Consider the following 17,637-nt stretch of genomic DNA (forward strand, 5'->3'; position numbering starts at 1 on the left):
CTAATAGTAAAATCAATTCACCATTTGTTGGTAATGGTTGCCACCATCGAAATATTGTTGATTCTGTTTTTGCTCTGAGAGGAATCTGCAGCTTGATCAATGTTGGACTTTCTTGGTATGCATCAAAGTAAAGCTCCTTGTATAATCAATGTCAAGTTAATAGTTATATTCAATAAATAAACCTTTTTAAACAACTCCTTTTAGGCAGATAGATTGGTATCAACATCTGAAGTAATTTTTAACAGATATGGATTTTTACAGGCATAACATTGATCTGAAAAGGGCTGATATAAAATCAAATTAAATCCCTGACAGAATTCCTCATTCTATCTAGTAATGACAGCAACTTTAAAATTGTTGGGTTGCCTTAAAATATATGTTATTTAGTAAAATGAATTGAATGGTCAACATTTTTTATGTTTGCGTGGTAATGCTGGTCATTATAACATAGGTGCCCCATTTTGTAAATGAGTTTAGCAACTTAGTTGTTGATTGCTGTTTTTTTATGGCTGATAATTTAAATGATATTTTACTTATTAGTGACTACATGGGAGCAATGATGTGTGATGTCACAAGAGCTCTTAACATTAAGCGATCTAAAAAATATGAGCCTCAGTTTCATTATATTTACCTTAATTAACTTCCATGTAATCCCATTATCATTCGAATATTGGAAAAGAATTCCTTCATCACGAATAGTTGGAGCCAAACATTCTTCATCATTTAACGAATTTCCAAGTTTTAGATAAAATTGGACAAGTCTGAAAAAAAATCGAAAATGGCTTGAATTTAATAAATGACTGTAACCTTTTTACCCATGCCTGAGGGTAACAACAGTTGTTATAACATGGTTGTTTTGTATCATGAACCTGTATAATCTAAGAAAAAGATGGTCCTATTCTATGTGCCAATACCTCGAACGATTTTAAAACTATGGTTGGTGGAAAAGTTGTTTGCATGATTATATAAATTGTTACCTCTACCTGATATTAGTTGTGTTTATTGGATTGGTTTGTAACAATCTTGTTCCTTCTCCACCAAAGTAAATCGACTTTCCACTTTTTATGTTTCCACAGCCATTCCCAAGCTTACCACCACGCATGTAATGAAAGTAATCAGTGGAAAGTTCATTAAAATTAACAGAAAATCCATCCAGACTGTTTCTTAAAGGTGAACAAGATCCAAAACTGTCACCTGATATAAATGTTAGATACTGCCAGCGTTTTCAAGAAATACAGCTAGTTAGATTTTTTTGTTCTGTTTGAGGATAAATCTGTTTTTACTCTGAAGTTAACTTGAATCTAACAATAAAAAAACAGTACCAAACAGGAAATTGCTTTAAAAGATTTATTTCAATCATGCCTGGTTATAGTAGAGAGTTATTTGCTATCGGCAAATCATTGTGTTAAATAGAATAATTTATAGTATGGTACTAACAGTTTGAAAATTACTATAAAAGAATGTGCCATCTTTTTTTCTGATATTTAATAATAATTTTGTACAAAAATATTCTAAACAATGTCAATCCTTAAAACATTTTTTATTAAACGTTAAAATAACATCATCATCTACATAACTTACTTTCATATCCAGAATCACAGATACATTGTGGTTGGTTGGAACTATTATAAGTACAAACACCATGTCCACTGCAATGTTTCACACAATTTGGTCCGATGTAAACATTATGGATTGCCCAGTCCAGTGGTTCATTTTCAATGCGTTGAGTCCAGCGGAATCGAGATGGTCTGAATGCAAAGAAAAATATAGAAAAAATAAACGAAAAAGAAAGATTTATTAAAGAATAAATAGACAAGCAAAACAACTAATGGGGAATTGATAGAGATGTACTGAAAGATTTAACCTGCGAACTAAATTAAAGTTCAAAATGTATAGCAATAATTAGAAATATTTTTAAAGATAATGTGTTCATGATTATTGCTGTTAAACAGTTACACATTTTTTGGTTTATTCACAATTATGTAGTAGAAATGTATAAGTTGCTTTAATGAAAAGATTTAGTGACAATTGACCGGACAGGACAAAAGGTTTTAGTAGATAGCTTTGTTTGTGAGTATAATTTGCCAAAATTTCTGTTGAAATAAGATTCAAAAAATTTGTTAGGCAAATTACGCACATTATGCACGCTTTTCAATTGATAATCTCTGTTTTCTGCATATCTACATTTTATCAACAATAGATATAAAAACATTCAATTTTTTCAAAACACAACTTACGCTTCAGCAATCATGGGAAGCACAGGTATCACAACAGTTTTCCACTCATCATAATCACCAGCGTGATATTGACTTGATTCACGCAGCTCACGTGAAGCTCCCGTGCATAGATGAGATGTAGAATCTTCTGGACTATGAGAAGATAAATCTTCTTCTGTTAGCGATCGTCCATTAGGATAACATGAGTGACGAACATAATCCCACGTGTGTCCACCATCATGACTATACTCAAGTCGAACTGGATTCTCAAATGAAAAATTCTTGGAGCAACCAATGTTGATCTATTATGTAAAATATTGTTACCAGACATAACATGAATCCAAAACATCTTATCTGCAAATTTATTTTGTAACTAAACTTATATTCAGGTTGACTTTATCAGAGCAAAAGAAAGAATACAAGTTTTGTGTTGAAATGCAATAACAAAAATAAATATTTGCTGAGAAAGTTTTAAGATCTTTTTTCTAGTTAAAACATTTTCGTGCTCGTTCATGAACAAAATAAACTATCATACTAGTTTATGATTGTATACGCCTTATGTTTATTGAGTCTGTAATTATTTTCTGCTAACCTGAAATTGAATGACATCACCAGCTTTCAAGAAGATATCCTTGGTCATTGCAAATCGATCTCCTTTCAATTTATTGAAAACAAATGACCCGTTACGAGGAGAACAAAAATCAACCCAATTTCCAATGTTTGAAAAAGTTGTGAAAATATTTTCCTGCCAATTATTACATAAAATATTGATCAGTACGTAGCAGTTACACCATTGTGTTTAACAAAACCAAAAACACTTGAAACAAGAAAACTAGAGTAAATGACAATACAAAATTAAACCAAACAAATGAACTCTATTAAAGTCACTTATAACTAAACTGTTAGTAAAAGTTTGAAAAAATATTATACAAACTTAACAAAAAAAACGATTTTATTCTTAAAAATATTTTTTACTAATAATAAAGCACATATAACAAAATGAAAATCTGATTTAATCCAAACCTTTAGTTGAACTTCATGCAGTTGAAGGTTATCATGAGGTTGTTGAAAATCTGCTGACTCATCCAATCTAGCATCATCATTCAGCATTCTTTCACCAATAAAAATATCATCAAGCGACCACGTGTCTTCACCTTTGCCCTACAATCAACAAATGAATGTATGGTCAAAAACTTTGTCAAATAAAACAAGTATATGCAAGATAGATATACATTGGGGAGGGTAGACTTTTACATACAATTTTTAATGAATGAGTGTTACTCTTATACCCCGAGGTAGTGGGGTACTGACAGACGTTATAACACGGTTATAACAAGCTGTTCTGCTTCATACACCTCGTGCCCGCCTACAAGTTAAAACAAGATTCACAAATGTTACTTTGTAAGTAAGTATTTTTTTGTTATTTTTTAAATAACAATTTAGACAAATCATAATACACCACTGGGTTGGGGCAATTGTCATACAACCATGCCTATTGTCAAGTGTATTTAGTCACTTCATACCAACATACATGTTGTGTTTATAAAACTAATCTCGCTGTAAAACATAGGCTCGCTTTCATACCCAACAAATATGTCTATTAATACTCACATACATACGATACATATTATTACTGATCACCTTATTTTCAGGTTGCCACCACCTAAACCTTGTATGATGTGTTCTTGCTGTTGTAGGTATAGGAATATTGATATAAGTTGGTGTAGGGTAACTACTGTAATAAAATTCCTGAATAAACTTCCAGGTTGCTCCACCATTAGTTGAATATTGAAGAATTACACCTGGTATGAAATATATCTGTTACAGCTTTTTTGTTAAAATATAGTAAAAATGGTACATAGGCCTACAAGCAAAGATGTATCTTTACTTGCTTTTATATATTAGAACACTTGATGTATTGTTTAATAAATTAATAAGTATTTATATATTGTTAATCTTAATAAAACCTTAAAATTATTTTATTTTTTTTATTTTACCCGGTCGTTTAGTGTTTTATTTTTTAGTCATTCAGCATAAATGTATAAGATGTTAATTGTGTTGGTTAAAAAATTATATTTTTCATTAATTTAATAGAAAAAAAGGTATATCAGTAAATCAAGCATAATATATCATAGTTACCATTCGTTCGAGATAATGTATAATTACAATTGCCACCTCCTATTTGAAGATAAAACTGGATCTGCCCACCAGATTGAACATTTAAATCTGGTGACTCAAGTTTCCTTAAGGTTGGCTAGTAACATAAGAAAGAAAAAAATGAAAAATCTGTTTTGGTTTGTGTAGTGTAATATGAACTCTGTAAAACCGAATGAAATTTTTACACTGAACAGTTTTTTATTGTAATGATCAATTAAATTTTCTGTTTAAATTTAAACAAATCCATAAAAACAAAACTAATTTTATTTCTTTACAAAAAAAACAATATACATGGATAGTTTAAAAATTGTAATACTATTTTATTTACAAAAAAAGTGTTTTCCTTTTGCATAGTTTAATTACTGAACTAATTAGTTTTGTTTATTTTTACTACATTAATATTCTTCTTAAACAAATCTGTAATCTTTGTAACTGCATATGTGGCCTATAAAAAGTTATGCTATGTAAAATGTTTTCTCCTACCCCAAATAAATGTAAGAACCCAGCTGATACCATTGGCCCACAAACATTTGATACATTGCTGTACAAGCCAACAACACGAGCTCCAACCTGTTTCCAACCTTCCAAACTTCCAGTGTTGCCAAACGAGGTTTCAACAAAGTCAGGAAGTGGATTATTTGGTAAACACGTCATTCCTGAAAACCCTGGATCACAACTATGAAAAAAGAATAAAAAGTACAAATAGACAATAAATCATGCAAGTGTAGCACTGGGTATAATATGGGAAAGAATAAAATATTACCATTTTTAGTTTTAGAAACCTAAGAGCAGAAACCCAAGTAGGTGGTGCACCATATACATACTACAAACAGCTTCAGGTTGACATGCATTTTACATAGTTTTAGCTTTAGTTGCACAAGAAAGATGCTTTTTATATCAGCAACAAATAATATAAATAAAATGTTTTTATTCTGTTTATCAAATATTATAAAAAAAAATATTTAAATGACCTAATGATTGTTATACATTTGCCACAGGAATGGATGTAAATGTAACTTACTTCATCTTCGCGTGGCCGGAAAATGACAGTCATTAAAACATAGGTGTTCTGTTTCATACATCTCATGCCAGCTTACAAGTTATGTTATTTTGTGGGTGATTTTTTTGGGATTTTTCCATTTGTTTTATGTATGGCTGATAATTTGGACAACCCATTAGTGACCACTGGGTTGGAGCAATTGCTGTTAAGTGTCTTGGCCAAGGTCACATAAGCCCAGAATGACAGCAGCGACGAGCCTTGAACCCATTACTTCTGGGTTAGAGGCAGTCGTGCTAATCACTTTGCCATGGCACCGGTTCTACAAGCTTAATAGCAAGTAATACTATACCTAATAAAATAACACATAACCAGAATAAATAAAAACATAACTTACATGCATTGACCATTACGACACAGACCATGATTATGGCAGAAGTTTGGACACCCTGGACCCATATAAACATTATCCACCGCCCATTCTTTATTGTTGTTTAACATGTCAGATTGCAAAATACGAATTCGTGTTGAATTTGACCTGGATTAAATTTAAATAAAAATTAAGCTATTTTTTTCTCTGTAAACCTCCCAAAAATTTATTTAAAATTTTTTGGCAATTTTACGCACTTTTTATTTTTAAAAACATCAACACCCAGCAAACATAATATAAACAGAGAAATCACAGCATTTTTTAAATTTTGGCTTTTGTATGTTTATTTATGCAATACTGACTGTTAGGAAAAAATAGTAAAACGCTACTAAAACGAATTTCCTGTACTGGTTTTAGCAACATAGAAAGAAAATGACAATATAAGTTGTTGAACAAGAGTTAAATGCACTGATGGAGTCAATTATCAAATATATTTTTAATTTTTCTATAGCAACTTACCATGTGTGTTGTGGTAATGGGCCAATTGTCCTCACCCACTTTCTATATTCGCTTGCATATAGTACAGAGTTTTGGTGAAAATAAGGACCACACTTTCCACCAGGTGTACACAGCTGTATGAAAACAACAAAGTTTTAAAATAAAGTAATTTCGGAAAACTCTTAAATTTTGCCTAAAGTTGCAAAATACATGGATAAGTCAAATAAACTGTTTAGTGTGGCAGTAAATTGTTTATGGTTTATATGAGGATTGAATAAACTATATATTTTGCGAAAGTATTGTTACCTACAGTTATACCTAGTAAAATTTATATATTTTTGTACAAAAGGGTAACAGAAGCTAACACCAAGCCCAACTTAAATTTTGAATTTTCATACGATTAAGCAAGTAAAATATAACAGAACCAAATTCCATTTGCCGTTTAAACAAACATAAAAATAACAAACTTGAGCAAGTCTGTTCCAAGTTCTTCCATGATTTGTTGAATATTGAAGTTCCAAGTGAGTCGTATCATCATCTATCTCATTTGCTTTCCTGGAAACATTAGACCCACACCCCATGACCAACTCTGCTTGTAAAATGTAACCTTGGCTGATTTGAAAAGTTTGTGTTTCAGCAAAACGTATTTCACCATCATGCGGTTCTTCTAACTTTGGAAATCTGTGGATTAAGAAACATTCGATACAAAACAGTGGCATCATTTATCATACTTGTCAGAGATTTAATTGCTGTTTAATTACACAGTATAATTTTGATTCAAGTTTGTATTGAATGGTACCATAACATAGTGGTTACAGTGCCCATGCGACCATAGGACATAATTTTAAACTAAATGCTGTTAGCATTGCAGGCTTTTATATGCATGCAGAATACACCCAATCACACTAACCTAATGGTCACCAATGGCTTGTTTTAGACAAAAAATAACTCACAAAGATACATAATTGTAGTTGGTACCTCAAAAGTGAGCATGGTATGTATAAAGTCACTATATATAATACTTAATTAGACACCATGGTTATAATTCTGACCTTTTTTGCCAGACAAGTAAAAAGAAGTATCCAGTAACATATGTTTCTTGAAATGAATGAAAAAATAACTTACACTAAAACACGTTCTCTCCCACAGAAGTTACGAATTTTGCCCATGTGAAAATTGACTGATGTACTGTAGGCTGTTCGAAACAAAGTGGATGTGATGAGAATATCATCAAGTGCCCACACTGCAGTGTTGGATGGTTGCTCTGATTGCAACCACATAAACTGCACACCGTGGTTCCTCGCATCTTCTGGTAAAGTGATGCTGACGATTCTGTTCATACAATCAATTTTTAATTTAAAATATTACATATCTACCCGTGAGTGTTATTGTTAAAGTACGTAAGTTTATTAGGGCAAGACATTTAACAGTAATTGCTCCAACCTAAAGGTCATTAACAGGTTAGTTGTTCACACATTTTATAAGTCTGAGTTGACCCTGTACAGAAGGGCAAATAAGTTATATTGGCGATACAATATAATGACAATCGACTTTTATAACATAAATGCTTTATTTTCTGTATTTTCTGAGCAGACATATATGTTGATCAATAAATCAGACCTAGACATACTTAAGTTGCAGATTGTATGGCTGATAATTTAGACAACCCTTTAGTGACCACTGGGTTGGAGCAATTGCCGTTAAGTGTCTTGCCCAAGGACACATACGCCCACAACGATGGCAGCGTCGAGCCTTGAACCCATTACCTCTGGGTTACAGGCAGACGCGCTAACCACTATACCACGGCGCCGGACTATATGTTGTGCTATCTCACAAAACATTTTACCTCCGTCTTCCAATGTTTTGGGGTGAAATATGTTCCAACAGCTTCCACAAAACACCACCATCCACAGAATATTGAAGAACGATTCCTTCCCCTTCTCTACTTGGTGGTTGACAAGTTCCAGTGGTTGAATACCGACCAAGAAGTATGGTGAATTGCATGTATCTGGTTTATATAAGAAGTTGTTAACAATATAAAGTTTATGCAAGAATAGTAACAGTAATGACATATTATTTTGGGGGTTTTTTTTTTTTTTTCCCCCTGAAAGGGGGCCCCCTTACCAAAAATAAAATTTTTTCCCCCCCCCTTTTTGGAAAAAAAAAAAAAAAAAAAAAACTATTAACATAGAAATATTTGCCAACAACGTGGTAACAGGAAAAAACTAAAAATGGGACAGTTATTGTGCAAAACGTCATGTTTCTTACTTTAGACTAGTTGTGTTAAGAGGTTTTGTCATCAGCATTCTCTTTCCTTCGCCATCAAACACAAGAGCTTTTCCAGAGCTGATGATTCCACAGTGAAATCCAACCTCACCTCCATCAGCCTTTAAAATAAACATTCAAACATTAAACCATTATATTTTGGAAAGCAGACCAGTTTTACAGCATAAGGTTTTCATAATCAGAAGTAACACTATTTTTGCTTTACTTTTTTTAAACAATAGATGTCAAATATTTAACTAAATGCTCTGGGTGCTACATTAACACACAGATAATATCCATGTGCGGGCAGTAAGTGCATAGAACCATTGCTTTATGTAAACTGTAACAAATGTTGTTTTCCAGCCACACAAGGATAAAGCAAGATACATTCTTTTAATCATGTTTGCTACTATTATAGTTGTAGGCGTTTGCGCAAATCATATTTTAAACAAATATTTTTAACACAACATACTGGTTCAAATAAAGTATGATTCCAAATTCCCAAATTGAAGTTTTCCGATAAGAATTGAGGTAACCTTCGTAAAGGGATTCTACAAGCATGACCTGTATATCCTTCATCGCATCTGAATAAAGAAAATATTGAAATATTACAACTTAGTAGCACAGAGGTTAAAGTGCCTGGATATAAACAACATGAACCAGGTTCGAGGCTGATCGCTTCCACCATTGTGTACAGGGCCCAAAATAAAAATACCATTACCAAATAAATTGAATACATGATAACTCTTAAGCGAGATTAAAGTTTATAAAAAAAAAACAAGTTAAGACTGTCAATGCCCCTTCACACAAGGACAAATAATATTAGTTACTCCTCCTTACAATTTCACTTAATACTGACTGCTAAAAATTTGGAGGAAAAAAAGTTGAAAATAAAGTTTTAAACGATGATATTTTATTAATCAAGGTTTATATTCTTTACCTGCATCCATTCAAAGTACAAAAGCCATTGTTACTGCATAATAAAGGACAAGTTCGATCAGATCCGACATAAACATCATCAATCGCCCATTGTGATGTCACATTCGATCTTTGTTCCAACCATCGAAACCTCGTAGCAGTAGTCAATGCGGATTCAGGAAGTGGGATTGTAACTCTTCTCCAGCTATTAATATTTCATTTGTCTTGGTTTATAATTGGTTTATTTTGCACTATAGCCATAACTGTTCTATACATTTAGTAGTTCAAACTATAAATATGATATGTAACTTAAATGTGGCCATGATCTAGCACTTATACTGTTAAATGATTCTTGTTCCATCATTACAGAGTATACAAAGTGAAGTTTAAAAAAGTAATAAAGTAAAAGGCAGAAAAGAAAACCCAACTACAGTGGCGCCAAATTGATTGATATTTTGCCAATACCCAACATCACCAGTCCATAACTCACAGAGAATCCAGCCAAATTATAAATTGGTACACTGTTAGTTTGACTTAATTTTTGTAAAGTTAAAAAAAAGAAATTTGGACAAGCTTTTCCTAATTACATATACAAAGTAATTTGTTTAAAAGAATAATATAAAAGGATTTTGAAATAGAATATCACATTGAATAGTAGGAACAAATACCTTGAATATGCATCACTATCATACACAGTGTTCTGCCACCAAAAATGACCAGGACAAGAACCAGGCAAGCATTCATTTTGTAGCAAAAGCCAGGTACGTCCATGGTCTGTAGAGTACTGGACTTCAACACTGTAAATACGATACATTGTAAACACCAGAATCATAGAAACACTGACTACTCAAACCATAAAATATGCTTTAAAGTTTTTATTTTTAAATAAAATATATATATTTTAGACTTTACTTATAACAAGTGAGCTGTTACATTTGTTTTATAACTTGGTAAACAAAACAATATTAATGGTGTTTTAAAGTTTTATAAAAAAATAAAAAAGACCAATAAAAGTAAAGTTTCAGGTCAAAATGGACAGACTATAAATAAACAATGTACAAAATCACCTACCCTTGCAAAAAAAACTTTTTGTTTGCATCTATTTGCAACTAATGCACCCTATACTAAATGGCAATTTCAATCCCCAAAACTGTCAAAATTATAAGAAACATGGATGCAAAACTTTTACATACAAAACTGATCTTGCAAGACATCAGTGTAATTTATGCATTTAGACATCAAATGCATTTTCTTTTTTACAAAACAAGGCATTACCGTTAAACACCATACCTTGATGTATGAGCATGACCACAAGCTAAGTTAATAGAGAACTGCATGAAGTAATGATTATCAATCTGTTTATCAACGAGTGTAAATGAGTCCACCCCCCACACATTGACATCCCTCCCACCGTGATCCTCTTGACTGAAACAAATATTTGTTCCTGGAGTTCGAGCACGACGAGGAATCGGGACAACAACTTTTCGACAGTTCTGAATAAATACCGTTTTATTTGGTTTTCTGTGATTTTTAGCAAAATATTTTTATCTAGAATGTGTCTAATCATGGAAAGTTTTAAACGCATAATGCTCACGCAATCATTAAAATTCTAAATTTGTTGAAATTATGTTAAAGTGTTCAATAAAAAAAAGTGGTAGATATATATTAAAACTGCATGAATAATTCCTGTCGGGCATTTCATAAATTTTTGCTCTCCTTGAAATGTTTTGTTGGCCTGTTTCTCTAATAAAGTTGACCTGAATGAAACGTCGCAACATTTTGACAAAAAGTAAATTTGCGGAAGAGCTTTCAGTTTTGTATCACAACTACTTTATGAAAGCTTAACCATAACTTTTTATCACTGCTTAAATAATACTATATGCTTTATGCTATAAATAAACCACTGACCTGGTATGCATCATAGTGGAAACGTTTCACGTTGTGTCTTACATCATTTTGTACAAAGAAATATTGGATATCCATGGAATGAGAAGAACTTCGTGAGCAGTTGCTTCCTCCTATATTATACTTTATTTATATTTCAATATAAAGTAAGAATGAATGAATGTCAATTATTTATCTTCGATTGGCAGGGCAACATTAAAAGTTATACCACAAGTATTATATTTCACATACCCAATGAGACATCAAGCTATTACAGATTGCTTTATTATGCCTTGTAGCCAACTGCAGCGAAACACATACCTATAGTGAGATAAAAAGTTGCAGCAACTTTTGAGGTAAGATCAACGTCAGTGTTGGTGCAGTAACTACGTGAACCAGGTCCATTAAACACACGAACCATCTCATTAGGGTTGTGACCACAAGCTCCCTTAATAATAGTTCCACCTCTGTAAGGAACAATTTCCATTGTTTTAAGTGGTTATATATAACAGATGATTGGGGGGTGTTTAGGAAATTTCTAATACATTGAGATACGTTTATAAGGTCGTAGCTTCAACAATGATGAATTAATATATAATTTTATTGCAATCATGGTTTAAAGTGTCTCACAACTAACTTTAACATATGTTGTGCTTTCTGTGTTTTAGTGGGTTTGGGCTAAAAACCAACTCTGCCCTCACCACAAATTTCTTTTTCTTTTATACAATGAATAAAAGTACCTTGCTTTATTTTTGCGTTGCTAGAAAATGACAATCATTATAACATGAGTGTTCTATTTTATACTTACGAGTTAGCACATGTGTCACTTTCTGAGTGGATGTTTTTATATATTGTATGGCTGACAACTTAGACAAACCATTAGTGACTACTGGCTTGGAACAACTGCCATTTAGTATCTTGCCCAAGAACACATATGCTCACAATGGTAGCAATGGCGTGCCTTGGAACCATTACCTCAGAGTTAGAGGCATGCGCGCTAACCAACTGTGCTATGGTGCCAGACAAGTCTTAATATTGTGCCGTGATAGCTGGAGGTTAAAATCAATGCATGAAGAATCACCTTCGGATCATGTTTATGATGGGAGTCCCTTTGTTGGCTCCGTGAGATAAATCAACATCTGTTGTTGTTGCTGATGTTGGGGAGTCATGTTCAGGAAACATCATGGAGTTACTGTGACCACATCTCGACTAAATCATAATGGTTGGTTGTTTATATGGAGTTGTACTTAAATAATTATCCTTAGTTAAAGAGATTCTGGGAGTTAAGGGAATATATAATTTCCTTTCCAGCTTTTTTTCTAAACTTAAAGTAAATTTTAAGGTTTTATAACAGTGGTTTATAAAGCTATTATTTTACAACTTACACCTACTGGCAAGTTCATTTGTAAAGGTCAACATAGCCCCACATATTGTACTTTTTAAAACAGGTGTTTATCAATAGAACTGCAACTAAAAAAATGTAACATTATAATCAGGATTGGATTTTTTAGACCACATTTTCTGGAACTATATGTTAACTCAGATAATAGACAATAAAAAAATATTTCATGCAAGGCGCCCCAGTAGCTGTGGGTGAAAAGCAGCATTTAGTTTAATTTGCTTACAGTGATGTCTGCACCAGGTAAAAACAACCAGTTATCGTCATTAGCCGGATCCATGTCATCTTGAACATATTGTGGTCGATTCAGCTCACTGAGGATCGCAACATCATCCAACCACCAACAACTTTCATCAGTTGTAAAAGTGACTTCTTCTGAAAATTGTATTTCTACATTTGGCTGCTCTGCATCTGTAGGTATCATCGCCACATGTACAACACCATGACCACTTGATTCAACTGATCTGTTGGATTAGATTTATAACTGAATATAAATTAATGCACTCGTAAATTAATGGATAAGACATAAATTAAAGCACCCGCTTACATGTGAAAAAAGGTCACACATTAACAAAATTATAGAAGTAGATAGTTAATACAATCCATGTTTGTTTTACTTAACGTCTATTTATGTCAAATAAAGGAAATAAGATTTACATAGTATCAATTTATTCCAGAATTGTTTTGTAACTTACGGAACAACGTATAGAGTTGTCCATCTTGATGAAGTGGATTGTGTTTTGTATGATACAATAATTTGGTTCGTTGTTGGAGAACATGTTCCACTTCCTTGACAAATGCGAATAAAATGTTAATTTACTGCAATACTAAAGCTTTTACAAACTGAATGATAATTATTATTAAATAAAACTTGTTAAAATATACCTAGCTATTTGTAGTATGGTTTTAAACTTTAAATGTAAAAAATAACCAGACATAAATCAATTTGGTTTCAGTAGTTTAAACTAAAAGATTCGAAATAAATATATAAGTATATGACACCAAAACATTAAGGTTTAACAGCAAAAACATTATGAGACCAAAACATTAAGGTTTAATAGGTAAATATCGATGGTATAGATCTATTAACTAATATTTTAATAAAAACAAAAGTTCCCATGAATGGACATGTCATACACCTGTCAGCATCTCATGGCATTGCAAATGAATCAATAATTTATAATACAATCTACATCATTATAAAACAGAAGATCAGCTTTTCCAAATTAGATATATCATATGGTTGAATCAGCAATTAAATAATAAATCTTAGTTACTCACCCACTGCGAACTCTAGAGTTGAAGCAGATGTTAAATTCAATGGCTTAGTAACAAGTGTGTTAGAATGACTGTTACAAAACAAAGCAGATGGATTATCTGATATAACACCACATGTGTTGCTGAATGTAACGTCAACTGCACGTTCAGTGTTCCTGTTAAAACGTAAACATTTATTACTTATTTATCCTTGAGTGACAGCCGTATACAGTTTTATACGTGTTTGATTTTTTCTGTTTTTTTTTTATGTAAATAACTTAAGCGACTTGTTAAAATTTCCATTTTGCTGTTGAACGTTTTACAAAAGGACACCCACACAATACAATGGTCTTTGCATCAAACTTCTAAACTTGTATCTTCTGGGTATTGAATGAATGAATGTAACTAACTTTATGCTTGTGTAGCCGGAAAACGACAGTCGTTATAACATGGCTGTTCATACACCTCAGGCCAACTTACGAGTTCCCAAGTATGTTGTTTTTTGTAGATTTTTTTATTTTTTTTTTGTGTGGCAAACAATTTGGACAACCCATCAGTGATCACTGGGTTGGAGCAATTGCCGTTAAGTGTCTTGCCCAAGGACACATATGCTCACAACGGTAGCAGCGACGAGCCTTGAACCCATTACCTCGGGGTTACAGGTAGGCGCGCTAACCACATTGTTTGGCGCTGGATTACACATTACACAAATAATATATCCAGGTTGCACATACATTATTAAACACATTCCTTCTTGTGTATAACATGTGTTTTAAACCTTGTGTCAAACATAAGTAGATGAATATAATTCTTTATATAAGACCTGGCCTCTCATACAGCGATGATTTATGGTAGCCCTATAGGTTTATTATGTCACAGGTAATAGTGATAAAAACAGTTTGTGACGTTAACTTATTATTTCTGCTTACCAGTTATTCGAAAGAGATCCCAAATTGAAATTTTCACGAAATATAAATGAAGTTGAAACGGCCGCTAAATAAAATATCTTTGGTTAAGCCAATACTTTTAAGCAAGTGTTGAACATAACAGACTTACTTTCTTCTTCGTTACTTATTCCATCTTCACATAACCGCAAAACAGGAATATCGTTAAGGACGATTTCTTGTGGAGTGGACGCTTTCACGCTAATAATAGATAACAAAAAACACAGATGAGTTTGCGGAAAGACTGTTAACACAGAATTGCTTCCATTCTCAACATAGGGGAAATTCCAGTGGGGTATTTTTGTACTTTGTGTCGCCAAAGAAAGGTGGAGTGTTCTTTGGTGTCAATAGAAATCTAATATTTTGAGTCATTGATCTCAGAACACATACAATAGTGCTACTTGCAATTAAATACCACAATTGTGTCAACAAATGTTTCATAAGATGAATATTCTTTACTAGACCAAAGATGTGCTTTATTTCAAACGCCGCCCATACATCCGCAAATGTTACTTACATAACGGTTATGCACCCAGTTCCAGAAGGTGGAGCTACCCAATAAAAAGTAGTCGTGTTCATAGCTTGCATTGAGATTCCTTGGTGTAGAAGCATGCAGCGACTTGATGTAGCTGAAACACAAATTTCAGTATTTTTTCTTAACTTCCTTTTAGTTGAAAATATAACGGAACATAAAATAGAGAGGATGTTTAATTGTTAAGCGAACATCATGAAACTGGAAACGTTAATGGAGTTATGTGTGGATCTTTATTCATCGAACAGTTATTCTTGTTCCTAGTTATAATAGATTGGGGAGGATTGGACACTTAAGCACATAATGCCTAATATTTTCAAATTCAAAACACATGATGGTTTTTATGTGACACCACGAATTAGTGTTATCATTCCCCTATTCATTGGCTTAGGCGCGCTTTATTAAGTTGTTGAAATACTGTCAAATATTTTTTGTAATATTATTTTTTTGATTATCATTTAATGGGGGGTATACGTAAAAAATTAAAAGTCGCGTCTGACAAAGTGTCCCATCTTCCCCCACCCTACTATATATTTATTTTTGCACATCTTAGTTCGTAACTAGTGAATTCAATACCTTACTTCCCTTGACTAAAAACAAAATTTAAAGTAAATATATCGTAGGATGGGGGGAATTGGGACACTTAAAGAGGCATACCAACGAAAAACTAAAATATAAACATAATTTTTTAATATGAAGATGCTCAAATCTAGATCAGATGATAAATATTGTGGCATACATTAAACGTTATTCTAACAGAAAACTTATATTAACTTTTATATTATAAAAAAAAGTTTCGTCAGTAAAATGTTTAAAGCCATGCAGGGTTTCGAGTTGTAAAATGTAGTTTCGAAATATTTTCTTTATATTCTAATTTACGTGCCCATCTATTTATAGGGCTATATGCCATTTTTGTATTACATGACTTTTGTAAAAAAAAAACAGCAAAATGGCTAACAAATGTAACTTACAATGCTGAGAATCTGATTCTGGGGAGCTGCTGGATGAAACAACGGCCGTGATGACAACGTAATTAAATGAATGTTGACTTCTCAGTGAACCTTCGTGAAAACGCAAAAATTAATAAAGAGTTGTGTAGGTATAATTTGTACATATGGTTTATTTTAGGTACTTTATTAATTGCAGTGTGTGTTTATTGAATTTCATGTAAGCCTACCTAAATACGTCTTGTCTGGTGTGTAAGTTGTGGGGTTGTTGCTGATGTATAAAGAAACTTCGCTTGACGTCGTTACATTTAGATCTAGACCGTTGGCAACATTACAAGGATAAAATTGGGTAATCATGCTCGCGTAGTTCGAAGCTCTTGCCACACGAATGGAGAGAAATATTGACGTCAATATAATTCCAATATTTGGCCATTTTTTCCTGTGATTGCAACCGGCGGGCACTCTCGGGTAAGGCATGTGTGTTTATGAATACGATTATCGCTTATTTAACTCTTACAAAAATAAAAATTAACCGCCGATTTTAAAACCTGTATAATAACTGAGATACATAAAATCGTTTTAATGAAAAATAAAAACCTGACTCGGTTCTTAAAAAATGACTCTATTTTGAATTTTAAAACAAAATAAGAAATCTGTATTGCAGACTAGTCTGGTTAAAATACACCTGACTCTTTTTTATTCTACAATCATACCTACTTCCACATTGTGGACCAGCAAGCCAGCATTACTGCAAGAAATACGCAACAACAATGCAATTCTGCGTTGTTAACAATATATAATGCTATACCGTGTACGTCACGTAATAAAACAGTGTAATATCCAATATATTACTACAACTTTACTACTTACGAACGTGACACGCTAAACTGTGGTCGAACAACACCAGACGTAAAGAAAGTAACCGATTTCCTCCACTTCCGAAGCACGCCAGCGCTGATTAGGTTAATTGCAAATCTTAAATTCCGGTTTCTTTCAATTGACCTGCATATGCTTTGCCAAATGCTTAATTTGATTGTCGTTTTAATTATACCGATGTTGTTCAGTTTTCATTGGACCAACACTACAACGAATTTCGTTAAATTCGTCTTTACAGCACGCTCTGCGAAAACACTATCGAGAATCTAGATGTTCTAACAGTCCGCAATTGATGTGGATCTACTAGACGTCCTCCTCGATCTGTCCAATTAAACTTAATATGGATATCCGCTTGCAAATCGGACACTCGTATAACG

The 17,637-nt window shown here is 32.8% G+C and overlaps 1 protein-coding gene across 1 annotated transcript in view; it reads right to left on the reverse strand.

Moving 5' to 3' along the window:
* Positions 1-17,527, reverse strand: part of LOC100184419 (reelin) — a 38,449-nt gene extending 20,922 nt beyond the window's left edge. The window contains exons 1-31 of the mRNA XM_026834633.1: positions 16,615-17,527; positions 16,409-16,498; positions 15,423-15,534; positions 15,018-15,106; positions 14,891-14,954; positions 13,986-14,137; positions 13,400-13,493; positions 12,931-13,168; positions 12,387-12,514; positions 11,627-11,772; positions 11,330-11,439; positions 10,712-10,914; positions 10,090-10,218; positions 9,444-9,626; positions 8,976-9,087; positions 8,507-8,625; positions 8,085-8,246; positions 7,364-7,570; positions 6,706-6,919; positions 6,260-6,372; positions 5,768-5,908; positions 4,857-5,049; positions 4,356-4,470; positions 3,858-4,018; positions 3,240-3,377; positions 2,809-2,961; positions 2,238-2,518; positions 1,582-1,748; positions 984-1,194; positions 632-761; positions 22-136 (exon numbers count right to left, since the gene is read on the reverse strand). Of these exons, the coding sequence (XP_026690434.1) occupies positions 22-136; positions 632-761; positions 984-1,194; positions 1,582-1,748; positions 2,238-2,518; positions 2,809-2,961; positions 3,240-3,377; positions 3,858-4,018; positions 4,356-4,470; positions 4,857-5,049; positions 5,768-5,908; positions 6,260-6,372; positions 6,706-6,919; positions 7,364-7,570; positions 8,085-8,246; positions 8,507-8,625; positions 8,976-9,087; positions 9,444-9,626; positions 10,090-10,218; positions 10,712-10,914; positions 11,330-11,439; positions 11,627-11,772; positions 12,387-12,514; positions 12,931-13,168; positions 13,400-13,493; positions 13,986-14,137; positions 14,891-14,954; positions 15,018-15,106; positions 15,423-15,534; positions 16,409-16,498; positions 16,615-16,861 (4,717 nt within the window). The 5' untranslated portion in view covers positions 16,862-17,527. The remainder of the gene's footprint in view (positions 1-21; positions 137-631; positions 762-983; positions 1,195-1,581; positions 1,749-2,237; positions 2,519-2,808; positions 2,962-3,239; positions 3,378-3,857; positions 4,019-4,355; positions 4,471-4,856; positions 5,050-5,767; positions 5,909-6,259; positions 6,373-6,705; positions 6,920-7,363; positions 7,571-8,084; positions 8,247-8,506; positions 8,626-8,975; positions 9,088-9,443; positions 9,627-10,089; positions 10,219-10,711; positions 10,915-11,329; positions 11,440-11,626; positions 11,773-12,386; positions 12,515-12,930; positions 13,169-13,399; positions 13,494-13,985; positions 14,138-14,890; positions 14,955-15,017; positions 15,107-15,422; positions 15,535-16,408; positions 16,499-16,614) is intronic.
* Positions 17,528-17,637: the final 110 nt, after the last annotated feature.

The sequence above is a fragment of the Ciona intestinalis genome, chromosome 5 (assembly GCF_000224145.3).
Source record: "Ciona intestinalis chromosome 5, KH, whole genome shotgun sequence".
Classification (NCBI taxonomy): Eukaryota; Metazoa; Chordata; class Ascidiacea; order Phlebobranchia; family Cionidae; genus Ciona; species Ciona intestinalis.